Raw genomic sequence first — 13,763 nt, forward strand, 5'->3', positions numbered from 1 at the left:
GTGCCGCGCTGCCTCTTTTATGGGGTTTTCTGCTCTCCCGATTGGCCGGTTTTGTATTTCCGGGCTTTTCAGCCAATCAGACGGGACCTAGTCCCGCCCCTGCTTCCGGCCGCGGCTCCTCCCCTGTAGCAGCTGCTTCCCACACAGAGAGTTCAGCGCCACACGGAGACGCCATTTTAAGTCAGTTTTATCTGCTGACTCAAAGGACATTTCATGTTCGTGTAAGGAAATACCTGGTCCTTCACAGCCCCCAACACAGAAAGGACATGGAACTGTTGGAGTGAATCCAAAGGAGGACCACAAAGATGATCAGAGTGCTGGAGCACCTCTCCTATGAAGACAGGCTGAGAAAGTTGAGGTTATTGAGCCTGGAGAAAAGAAGGCTGAGGTAGACCTTGTAGTTGCCTTCAAGTATCTGGTTTAGGTTAGAAATTAGGAAGAAATTCTTTAGTGTGAGGATGGTGAGACACTGGAACAGGTTGTCCAGGGATGTTGTGGGTGCCCCATCCCTGGAAGTGTTCAAGGCCAGGTTGGATGGGACTTTGAGCAACCCGATCTAGTGGGACGTGTCCCTGCCTATGGCAGGGGGGGTGGATCTAGATTATCTTTAAGATCCTTTCCAATCCAAATCATACTATGATTCTATGATTTTATGGTTTACAGTAAAAAAAAACAGAAGCTAGACATAGTCTGAGTGTGAGTATTTAGAAAGAAGTCTGACTGAACGATGACACCAGATGACAGGTCTGCATGGCAGCAAGGCAAAAATTCACAGGTGGTGAAGAACAGGAGCTCTGTTTAGCTGCTTCTACTGACTGCTGAACAGACAGACCAATATTCCATGTGGGCAGCAGAGGGATCTAAATAAATACGAACTTGAACTGGTGCAGGAAAACACACACTGCCATCATCACACACTCCCAGAGGTGGTGAAGGATGTGGTGTCTAACAGCAGTGTCTCTAGCACCCCTGAGAGTCCAAGTCTGCTGCTGGTGATGACCTCAGCAAGGCAGGTAGGAGGCAGGTGCTGAGGAGAGATCACCAGCATTTGCTGTGTGGCTGGTTATGGACAGCAGTGTAGAGCAGTGGAAGCTGCTTGTAACCCTTGTATTAATTCACTGAAGACTTCTTACCAAAAATTTGTCAATGAAAAACACAAATAGAGTGTTTTAGAGTGTATATGCCTGTGACTATCTACCTACCAATTTAAAAGATTTTTTTAGGCACTAACAGCCCCAAAATGGGCCATCTCCTGGGTGGCTTGAGAGCTTCCTAATGATGAAATGAAAGAAAATGTGGTCTGGAAGGCAGAGGCACAATGTTCAGGTTTCTGCAGTGTTACTCACATGTACTATTTGTTTCATATATGCCATGGGAGAAATGCAAGCCAACACACTCATTTTGCAAATATATGTAAATGTGCAGGTAAATCACACCTCTGTCACTCAACAGGCTGTCTCACGTTCTAGCAACACCACTGATAGTAGCTGGCCTTTGAAGAATGGCAGAGTTTAAAGCTCTTGGGGGGAGATGAGCTTTCATTAATTGCTTTTGTGCAATTTTTTTGTGAAAATTGTGCAAAAGTGTGCTTTTATTAATTTATGTACTTAAATTGACTGAGATCTAAAATAGCAGAAATACTGATTGTTCCACTAAGATTGACTGGCAGTAAGCTGAATTTGGCAACATGCCAAAGCAATTAGCAAATTCCAATTAATGCAAAAGTTCAGGTTATTACTGGCTAGAAAGCAGCTCTGTAAGGAGAAAAGTTGAGCTCCTCTCTCCCAGCTCCTTTGCTGAACCACACACCAGGACTCAACATGAGCAGGCATGTGTGCTTGCAACCTGAAGAGCCAAACATGTCCTAGTCCATCAAAAGAAGCGTGGCCAGCAGGTCAAGGGAGGGGATTCTCCCCTCCTACTCTGCCCTCGTGAGACCCCACCTGGAGTTCTGTGTCCAGTTCTGGAGCCCTCAACACAGGAAGGACATGGAACTATTGGAGTGAGTCCACAGGAGGGCCACAAAGGTGATAAGAAGGCTAGAGCACCTCTCCTATTAAGACATGCTGAGGGAACTGGGGCTGTTCAGCCTGGAGAAGAGAAGGTTCACAGAGACCTTACAGTAGCCTTCCAGGATGTGAAGGCAATCTACAGGCCAGGGTGTGTAGTGATAGGACAAAGGGTAAATGGTTTTAAGCAGAAAGAGGGGAAATTTAGGTTAGACATTAGGAGGAAATTCTTTAGTGTCTTACACCTAGTGCAATAAAGATCCTCAGATTTAAGGCTGAAGTTGCTTGTTAAATTCTGTGTTTATGTTGAGTATCCAAAGTATACTTTAGAATGTTTTCCTGTAATCTCATATTAGATAATTATTTCATATGATAATTAGGTTAAAACATCAACATCATAAATTACAGACCATTTTATATCAGTCTTAGCCAAACTATTGAGGCTATTAGAGTCACTTATGAAGGCGACAGAGAGAAACACCTCCTTGTCTTGCAACTCACCTATTAGGAGATGGAATTTTGGGTCTATGGTGTGGGCATAATCTAAGGACTCCTTTAACTTCTAAAGATTTTTAATATGTCATTTTAACATCCAGAAGGCTGCAAGAATTGCAATACTTGGATCCTTTCCTTGTACTCATGTACTTATTCTGGGATGCTTCAACGGGTAGTGTGGTGCTTTCTGAACCCATTGTCCATATGTTGGGGACTGTCTGTATGTTCAGAGAATAATTTGCAGAGTACTTAAATTATATCACAGCTTCTACTTGCTGGCAAATCAGACACAGAGGGGCTATAGAAAACTGATTTTCCACTCCTAACATTTCCATAACAGTTACAGTAGAATGCTGATGTAAATCCATTCAGTGCTCCCTCCATCTGTTTATTGCCCAGATGATGTGACAACAGAAAATGCAAAACCTACAAAGCAGAAACTTAAATCCCTTGAGAACAATACAAACCCTTCCTGGAACAAGGAACATTTTTAGATGAGCCACCTCCCCATGTTTAGAAGTTCTGGTTTCATAACATTTGCAGTGTTTGCAGCTGACCGAGGGAAAAGTAGACTGATATAATTCATCCTCCAATGAAATTTACAGGAATAGCAGTTAGTTAAATCAAAATCAGTCCATTACATGCTGCTTGCATGTCACGTAAAGAGATTTTTATGAAGAAGATGTAATTTCATTGTTGCAGGACAACATATTTTTTATAAAAACATTTAGTGACAAAAAGTAGGGTTGAGAATAGAGAATATGAATCCTGCATGCAGCCTTCACTTTGCTATATGAATCTGTGCACAAAAACTAAAGAAATCTACTGCAAAGGCAGAGCTTAAGTAAGAGGTTTTATGATGTAGTGATGGTTGTCCAGAACCATTTTTTTCCCTCAAGAGAAAATCCAAAGAGAAAATGAGGGCACAAACATTAGTTACAGAGTCTTCTTCCCTAAAATACATCTTTTCTGAATCGCATCGCTTTGTGGTGACATCCTATTAAAGAAAAAACAAATCTGAGTTTAGATGGCGCTCACCAAACTCCAGACTTTTCTGGGGTCTTCAGTTGTGCCTATATGGGTTTGCGGTTGCAAACCTAAGAAAAATAAATTTGGCCAGTTCTGCAGGTGTATTTCAGCTAAAATAATATTTACCAGCATTTTTACATGCATCACAATTGTCCTACAGTTGTGGAATTCTGCACTGTGTTGTCATATTTTTACTAGCTAAAAAAACTTGTGATTACTTGCTGTAAACTTGAATTACTTGCTGGTCCTAGATTAGATATCAACATTCAGTATCTCCCTTTAATTCTCATTACACCCTTTTGATATGACATGCAGCAGTTAATTTCCCTCAGACATCTATAATTTATTTCAGAGTATGACTTTAGCTTCAGTGTATAATTCAAGGAAGTTACTGTTCTGGGCATCAGAAAGGATTGACTCGTTCTCAAGTCTGGAAAATAAATACTTAAGATCAAGTACTGCAGTTAAGAACTAAGTGGTTATTTAGCTAAATGTTGCAAAATTATTATTATTTAAGTTTAAGGGTGAGAAGATTTGTATTACGGACCATCTATCAACCCGATGGTGAAAACATTTAGCTTTCTAAGCACAGAAGCATTTACATATTTATATTTAGAAAATGCTTAAATATGGTATCAGTAAAGCTTAATGGCAAACGTTTTTAGACACCTCAAAAAGATGTTTGCATTTGTATCTGTAAGGGCATGTCTGATAATTCTGTTTCTCAGGGTCACTGTTTTCTGCGCAAGTCTTTGGAAGTTGTTGATACTCAGTTATTACTCTGAAGATTCAGACTGTATTAGGGAGATGAAGGCAGGTAATTCAAAAGAAATATAATAGAAAAAGAAATATGAACTATGAGATAGTCTTATGTGAATCTTTTAGAGTTACATAAATAAAAATGAGCCAAATTAAAACTCAATATGGAAATGTATCTACAATGGCACAGTGTGAAGGATATACAGATATAGGCTTTCATTTTTGAGAACAGTGATTATTGAAGTGTTCAGTCTTTCCTAAGCTAATGTACAACACACAAAATAGGAATGTATATACAAAATATAATAAGGATATTTGTGATAATTACAGAAATAATAATTAATTTATCATTTACTCTATTTTAAATAATTATTACTAATATCAATTGCATTATTGTTATTCCTAGAAGCACTCAAAATAGACAAGCACTCTGTTGCACTATTCTGATCATGGAACAAGAAAATTGCCTCTACCATAGAAATTTCTAATGTTGATACAACCTCATCTCTGGAAAAGACAGAGACAAAAGATGGCTATATTAGATATCAGATACATTGAATGAACCCCCCTCTCCAAAAAAAAAAAAAAAAAAAAAAAAGTATCATTTGATACATCATGTCTTACTAAATGTCCAGCGCAGAACTCTGTGCTTAGATTACATAGCATTTTAAAAACTGTACAAGCATTAAAATACTGCAAGCTCTTTGGAGCTGCCTGGTAAATTGGCTGACTTTTTTTTCACTGTTAAACTTGTTTGTGTTCTTGAGACCTACGTGGAGAAAGACTAAAAATCGTGTAAATTTACAGTTATGCTAAGATGAACATAATTTTGCTTCTTGCCATTATTTCACTTCTTCCCTTTCTCTTGTTTTTTCTCCATTCTTTATTGTCTTGTACCCCTTCATGTTGGTGTAGACTGAGTGCCTTTTTCTTTTACTTTGGCTTCTCTTTCTTGGACAAACATTCTCCATAGTGTTTGCAACAATCCTCCTACATGTGGCTGGCAAATAAACAGACTTTATTGTCCTTTGGCTCTGCTGTGAAGTGCTGTATCTTTAGAACTCAACTATCTTCTTCTTTGTGACTTGCTTTGCTTATCTATCCACCATTACTGTACAAGTCTGTACAACATTTTTTGGCCTTTTACTGCTATATATAAACAAATTCAACTTCTATCACTCTGACAGATGCTTCTGCTCATTTTCCCTTTTGAATTAACTCAGCTTTATGACTTCTGTCCCTAGATTAACTGGATAGAGGTTTTCCTTTGCCTGTGCAGTGTTAGAATACAAAGCATGTTTCCCTGGAAACTTTAAATGTCTGAAGCAATCATTTACAAATACAATATAATAACCAAAAATGCATATTTTTTCAGTTGAATTTAAAAACAAAATACAAATCTCTACCTGTTTGTTTGAAAATATTTGCATTTAATATACTATAAGAAAGCCCTTGTATTTCATTTCAGAGACCAAATAATTCCTATAATAAATCTGAATTGTAAAATAATTTCACTTTTAGAATAACCATATTCACTGGAATGACTGTTTATAACACTTTGGAATTGTGCTGAAATATTTACCTACAATTGCCATACAAAAGTCTTCTGTTCTTTCCTCTGGGTAGGGCAAAAATCAGCTGCTATTTTAGTATAGATTCTCTGCAGCACTCAAAAATGTTTGGATTGTTTTAATCACAGAATGGTTTAGGTTGGGAGGGACCTTAGAGATCATCTAGTTCCAACCCCCCTGCATGGGCAGGGACACCTCCAACTGGGGATGGGGGGCCCACAACTTCCCTGGGCAACCTGTTCCAGCATCTCACCATCCTCACACTAAAGAATTTCTTCCTCATGTCTAACCTAAATCTCCCATCTTCCTGCTTAAAAACATTTACCCCTTGTCCTATCACTACACACCCTGGTAAAAAGTCCAGCTTTCCTGTAGGCCTTTTCAGCTACTGGAAGGCTGCTGTATGGTCTCCATGAGCCTTCTCTTCTTCAGGCTGAACAGCCCCAACTCTCTCAGTCTGTCTTCACAGCAGAGGTGATCCAGCCCTCTGATCACCTTTGTGGCCCTCCTGTGGACTCACTCCAACAGTTCCATATCTTTCCTGTGTTGAGGGCTCCAGAACTGGACACAGAACTCCAGATTGGGTCTCAGAAGAGAAGAGTGAAGGTGGAGAATCACCTCTCTCAACCTGCTGACCGTACTTCTTTTGATTCAGCTCAGGACATGGCTGGCTTTCTGGGCTGCAAATGCATGTCAGCTCTGCCACAGCTTCTCAAATACGATGGATAGTGGTTTAGCAACTTAATCTGCCAGTTCCTTTAGCTCCCATGGATGCATCTCATCAGGTCCCATGGGCCTGTTCAGGTTCTTTAGATGACCTCAAGCCTAATCATTCTGTTATCAATTGACATTCTCTATAAAGCTGTTCATAAAATTTTCTTCAAACTGTTATTTTTATAGTGACAGATGCTCCTTTAATGTTCTCTCCTGTCTCTTCCTCTCCTGTCCTTCCCCTTCCCTTTCTCTGTTCTCTCCTCTTGTTCTTAAACCAAATGACAAGGCACTGGAAGTATATACACTCGCCTGTGTCAATTCACATATGTGCTCACATATGCAGTTTCACCATGTGACTTGAGGACACTTCAGTTTTACTATTAATGAAACTACAGCTCCCAGGCTTTACCACTTTCAGCCTGCCTTAGGAGAAAACCTCAGTACAGCTGTAGCCAATTGCCCTTTTAATGCTGATTTCTAAGACATTTGACTGAATGAGATCCAGCAGCAGTATGGAACACTCAGTGTGCTGAGGGTTTTGGCTACAACCATGGCTACTGTTGTGATTGGATAATTTGGTATAAATTTGCCCTGTTTTTAAATACATTGTTGTATGTTTGACAGTGTTTTTACACTGTGTCATAGCTTTAATTTTTTTTACTGGAAGTTAAAATCTTAATAATGAATAGCAATTGTGTACATAGTGACACTCATTCTTTTTAGGCACTTCAGTGTGTTTATACTTTTGTTTTTCAGAAAGAAAAACAATGGGTGGGAGAGAACATGACTTGCCAAGAGATTGTACAGCAAATATTGACAGAATTGACTTCCAAAATTAAATCTTGGCTTCAGTGAAATCAAAGTTCACAGACACAACAATGGGTTCTCACCCCAGACTTCTGTCCTAACTAGATGCTGCTGAAGGAGACTGCAGTTAAATTGTGTTATTAGAATGTAGCTGAGGTATTTTAGGACTTCATACTTTTCTGAGTTAACGTCCCCTGGATGTTATTGCATTGGCTCTCATGGGGTGGTGCTCATGTCTGAAAATACAGCAGAGTTAGCACTATATCCTTTTTCTCCTCCTTTGCAGAGCTGAGGGATGAATTGGATGCACAAACAAATGTTCATCAGCATAATCACAAACTTGTGTGAAACTCAAAGGACTATTTTTCTATAATTAAAGTTAGTGGTAATGGTAAAATTATGTAAGGAAATTAATCATAAAGTGAGAAAAAATATGAAACATTTGATGCTAAATTTAAGGACTCAGAAAAACGCTCAAATTCCACACAGAATGCTGGGACCAAATGCTTTCAGTCTTTTCAACCTATTTTCTTTAACATTGACAAGTATTATTACAGTTCTTGTGCTTCATGCTCCAATTTATATGTAGTCTAATTTACATGTCAGTAAATTTATGTCTGACATCACTCTGGCTCTTAATATCCTCCTTTTATTAGATGTTTACCTCACTTTTCCATCGAACATTTCTGTCACTGAATTCAAATACACTTATTAAAGATGATGCCCACAATTCCAAAACAGGTGCGATCACCAATTTTTCATTTTCACTTAGTTTAAATATTTTTTTTAAACTTTAGCTAGCACTTGTTTTTCCCTTAGGATTTTTTTTTTTTTTTTCAGAGTTCTAATCGTATGCAGAAAGATGGAAATATGTTAGAGATAAATTACTAGAAATCTTTTAGAATATTGCAAAACGACGGTATGGTTAAGTAGAATAAAGCAGGTTATGTGATGACCAAGTTTTTCAAATGACATTTGTAATGATTGGGAAAGTAAAAGATTACCTGAATGGCATTTGTTACATTCCATCCTGCTTCCCAGCTGGTGATCAGTCTAACCTGGGTACTGGGCAGGGGAGCCAGGGTCTTGTATTCTGGATCCTGTTGGCAAATATCGAGCTCAAAGTTCAGGGGTCCATCTAGTTCCTCTTTCTCCTCACAATGAGCTCTGCTCAGTTCATCTCTTCTAGCAAAATTCACGTGCTCTTCATCCATGTCTAGGCAGCTGTCCCATCTCACCATTCCCAAAAAGAGAGATGGTGTTTCCCTAAAGCAGTTGAAAAGAGATGATAAAGTCTGCTTCAGGGGACCCATCCTGAATACTGAATATTAAGGTAAAAGCTTTCCTTTCACGTCTTTATTCAGTAGTTGTACATTGTTAATCCTTTTATTAGGTTAGCCTTGATACTGTAGCTATGATGATTAATGAAGTTTGTTGTCCTTAGTCCATTTATTTGCGCTGGTTTTAAATGCCCACTAAAGAAATACCTAGAGGGTCTTCAACATGCTGCCCAGAGTACTCTGCAGCAAGATTTAGCAGTCTGCAAGCTGCAATTTAAAATTCAAATCCTTTTTCTGTTTACCTATGGTATCTACATAGATCAGTCATTCATGAAGCATCTACAGGTGGCTGCAAGAATCTTTTCCTGGAAATTATGCGTGTTTCTAATACAAATAAATCGTTCTGCCAAAAGGAAAAAAAACTCACTTCATTAAATACTGGAGTTGATGGACTGACTGCTAAGTAAATGCATGTAAACAAGTACACTTTTCCAGATGTGAGAATTTTCTGCTGTATTTTAGTGTCTACAGAGGTCAGTAGAACTTCAAAAGTGTTCTTAGAAAAGCTCAAAGTTGCAAGGAAAAAAACACGTAACTTGTTCATAACTATTACTAATTCACAGTTGCCAATGACAGAGGACCAACATAGAGCTGTGATTATGTATTTACTGTGTGGATGTAAATGGTGATGCATTATGATTATTCACACTGCAAAATCCTAAAAATAATATTTACTGAAATATCCTCTTTCCTTGCATGGTGCATAGAATTTGTGAAGAAAAGTAAAGACAGTGACTTGGCTTGTTCAGTTGTAGGATTATTTATGACTATTTTATTTTGTTGTTTCCCATGCTTGCCCTACGTTCTTCCTCACTCTTTGTTTCTTTATTCAGAGTACTGGGTTTTCACAGAATCACAGAATCCTAGGGGTTGGAAGGGACCTCGAAAGACCATCTAGTCCAACCCCCCTGCCAGAGCAGGGTCACCCAGAGCACATCACACAGGAACTTGTCCAGGTGGGTTTTGAATGTCTCCAGTGAAGGAGACTCCATAACCTCTCTGGGCAGCCTGTTCCAGTGCTCTGTCACTCTCACAGTAAAGAAGTTTTTTCTGATGTCTATGTTGAACCTCCTATGTTCAAGTTTGCACCCGTTGCCCCTTGTCCTATCATGGAACATCAGTGAGAAAGCCTGGCTCTGTTCTCCTGACACTCACCCTTAATGTTCTAAACATTGATGAGGTCGCCCCTCAGTCTCCTCCAAGCTCAAGAGACCCAGCTCCCTCAGCCTTTCCTCACAAGGGAGATGTTCCACTTCCTTAATCATCTTTGTGGCTCTGCGCTGGACTCTTTCAAGCAGTTCCCTGTCCTTCTTGAATTGAGGGGCCCAGAACTGGACACAATACTCCAGATGCAGCCTCACCAAGGCAGAATAGAGGGGGAGGAGAACCTCTCTTGACATACTAACCACACCTTTAACACCTATATTTCTACATTAATGACTAAGTTTTACAACACTGCTGATCATGCTGAAAAAAAATAAATATATTTCCTTCTAAAGGGTCTGAAGTAGACCACGTGAGATCAATTGCACTCCTTTCTTAGCTGAACTTTCAGGAATTCTCAAAATAAAATTAGACCTTCATATTTCTAAACTTGAATTCTGAACTGATGACTTTTCTGCCAGATATATGTGAACCGCAGTCTCACTGGTAACTCTCAGAGGTCTTGCCTGTTTCCAAAATGAACTATCCTTCATGAAGACCTTGTTTGGTTTTTTCTTATGTGCTCAGGATTACACAAGGAGACAGCCTTCACTGTTCTGTATTTTATGATCATACACTGACATTTCTCTTGTTCTCATCATATAACTAATATTCTGAAAGTCTCCATAGTTTCCATCTATTCTAAAAAACCAAAAATATTTCAGAAATACTACCAGTACAGAATTATATTCCTGGGCCTACCTTGTTCAAGCCTCATCACTGACACCTACGTGTGTCATGCCCACGGATTTATTGCTGGATGCTCAAAAGTATTTCTTTTACACATTGTGAAATCTGCAAGTGTTGACCTGAGCTGAACAACAAGTGGCTCTTGCTTGTCTAAATATCCCTTTATTGGTATTTTTGAAGACTGAAGTGAATGTTACTAGGCATCCCATAAAAGTATCATGATCTCCCTGAGTGACCAGGAAGGTGCTTGAAAATACAGCTATGGTGTTTACAGCAATTTTTTACCTCGATTTAGTCCTTCTCTCATCAAAGCCCTTCCAATAGAAAGCTTCAGGCAGAGTTCTGAGGGGAAATACTCTATGATAGGTGTGTATACTGCTAAGTATTAAGTAAACCTAGTAACAACAGCTACTGAGTGAAAATAATAAAAATTACGAGGTTGATTTTCCTAATATATACAGCATGGTCTGAGGTACACAAAGTGGTAAATATTGGCATGCATTTTCAGTTTATTCTTAAGCATTACTTCTGTAGATGTTTACATTTCTGGACAGAAACATTTTGTTATCATTGACTTTATCTCATGTGAAAGGTAGAACCTCATGAGACACGTAATTAACATTTATAAAGTCATTTGATATTAATTAATACAGATAGGAACCTGTAGGCAAGTTTAGGAACAGAGAGGTATCTCTGAATAGAGAACCATTTAATTTTCCTCTACATGTACTCTAAAGAGAGGACTTGTCTGGTTTTATCCAACATCCTCTGATAGCAATGGAAAGAATCCCCTTTTCATATGTCTTATATGCCAGATACATCTGGAAGTCAGAAAAATTATAGAACAGTTTAAAATATTCTTTCATAATTACACAAAATCATTTTTAAAATAAGGGAAAATATTTTTTTTTTAAATAAATTTTACTTAGTTTAAATTCACTGCTTCCCTACTGACTACCAAATACAAATGTAGATAAGTTTATAGGTTTCCAGAAATATCTGAATTTTAATAAAATATTTATATTATATGTCCCAGGCTTGGTATACAGTTGGGACTATTTGTTTCAATTAAACACAATTTTTAATCTCTGATATACAGCACAGGACAACGCATTCTCATTGTACATTATTTATTATTATGTATTTACAATACTGCATAGAGATCCTAGCAGCCAACTTTGAAATTAGTTTCTTAAAATCAAATAGTAGAATATAGTTTTTTTATGAAAAGGTTACGGTTTAACAAGTGAGGACAGAGAGAGACTTGGCAATATGGGAGTCTATCCTTCCTCTTTATCTACCAGGCATTGATTTTTCATTCTATAATACTACCTACAACTTTGATTTTTAGAGTGAGTAGGATAAATTTTGTTCTTGGTTACATCACTGCGTATCTACTGGCTGTTTCACTAATATAAATAATGAGCAAAGAAAGATATATCAAGTTTGGTTTTATTATTGCATTAAAAACTGCTGTCTAGATGACTGCAGCAAATTTAATATTTATTGTGCTACTTCCAGGCTATCAGAAATAAACAGTAAAGGCAAGAAATGAGAACTTGACTCAGTCAAAGGGCAATCCAGTTCTTCACTTTTCCCATGCACTACTTCTGGTAGACATTCTGCAGATGTTATTCATCCACACAAGATATTATTACAAGTTTAATTAAACCTTAAGTCTTGTCTTAGGAAAAACTTCCTGATTTATGGTAGGCCCATAAATATGGTTATAATTGTCCTTGTCAGCTATCCACTTATTTCTATTTTAGTGCCTAAATTGAGATTAAAATTTTCTCCTTGTAAAGTAGCAGACTGTCACTGTGACTCATCAGCTTGACAAGGCTGAATTTCAGAAACAGGAATTTCAGGAAAAGTGGGTGGATAGGCTTGGAAAGACATCTTTCTTTGTCGGTAGGATTTCGCAGTGCAGCTGCTTATGCTTGAGGAAATTAGATCTTCAGAGGCACCACTTACTTTTTCCATGTCTTCTTCAAAATCTATTTGACTGCAAGATCCTTCAGTTACATTCTTCAAGGACAGAACAGCAATGAAAAGCAGATCAATGAAAGTTTCTCAAGCCCATGTGCTTTTATTTTACATTGAAATGTATTTACAGATACTTTTATATAATGGTCAATTCTGTTTCTTCCTTATAGTCTTGTTTTAGCTGTGGGACATGGGTTTGGTTTAAGTACTGGGGTAATAGTAGTCATGGCTGCTTAGCCTGCTCTTTCACTAGGGAAAAGATCTCTTGCCACAAAAAAAGACGTTTTAAGTATCCATTCTTAGTCATGAGGCTAGATGGTGCAACTACAGTACTTTGAATGATAGAATCACAGAATGGTTTGGTTTGGAAGAGGCCTTAAGTATCATCTAGTTCCAACTTCTCTGCCATGGGTAGGAACACCTTTCACTAAACCAGATTGCTTAACGCCCCATCCAACCTGCCCTAAACACATGTTTCTGGGTATGTAAAGCATTTGCTCTAGAATAAATGTTTTCTGAGGGTTTATGCCATGCTATTGTTTCTCATAATGGGATCAGTTTACAATTAAAATGCTTTTTCAGTCTTTTCCATGTCATTACAGTAGGCCTATGTGTAAACCTGGGTCAAAGAGCATGAAAATGTGAGAGTTAGGCAAAGATAGATTTGTGGTGTATTCCCACAGAAACCTGAAGCTGTATGATGGAGCAACCAGGAATGCAGTTGCACTGCTGAGTGCCCAGGTTGCACAACTTAGGTACATCCTGGTTATCCCACTCTCTAGCACAAGCTCAAAAGTGTCCTTTTTTTTTTTTTTTTTTTTTATTAAACAGGAAGGAGTGTACCTGAAGCAGTCGTTTCTTGTCTTTGTATTGTTTGTGTGATGAGCTTGGTTATCAGATCTCAGTATACTTTTTGTAGAGGAGCTCTTTTTTTTTGGTATTAGTCTAGCTTCCAGTACTGCCTGAATGAGTTTAAGCTACAATAGACATGACAGTGCAAAATAAATAAAAGAAACCCACCCTGAAACAAAACAGTGTTCAGTTTGACAGACACATCCACAAAAAAACAACAACTGACTATTCATCCAACCTTGACTTGTATTGACTGAGATGGGTAATATTTTTGTAGTGAAATAACAATTTCATTTGTGGTACTGTAG

General features: G+C 38.2%; 1 protein-coding gene across 1 annotated transcript in view; it reads right to left on the bottom strand.

Moving 5' to 3' along the window:
- LOC104390118 (vesicular inhibitory amino acid transporter-like) overlaps positions 1-8,598 on the bottom strand; it is a 28,032-nt gene extending 19,434 nt beyond the window's left edge. Inside the window, exon 1 of the mRNA XM_009999215.1 lies at positions 8,389-8,598. Coding sequence (XP_009997517.1) covers positions 8,389-8,598 — 210 coding nt within the window. The remainder of the gene's footprint in view (positions 1-8,388) is intronic.
- Positions 8,599-13,763: the final 5,165 nt, after the last annotated feature.

Source organism: Chaetura pelagica, unplaced genomic scaffold (assembly GCF_000747805.2).
Source record: "Chaetura pelagica isolate M959 unplaced genomic scaffold, ChaPel_1.0 scaffold90, whole genome shotgun sequence".
NCBI lineage: Eukaryota > Metazoa > Chordata > Aves > Apodiformes > Apodidae > Chaetura > Chaetura pelagica.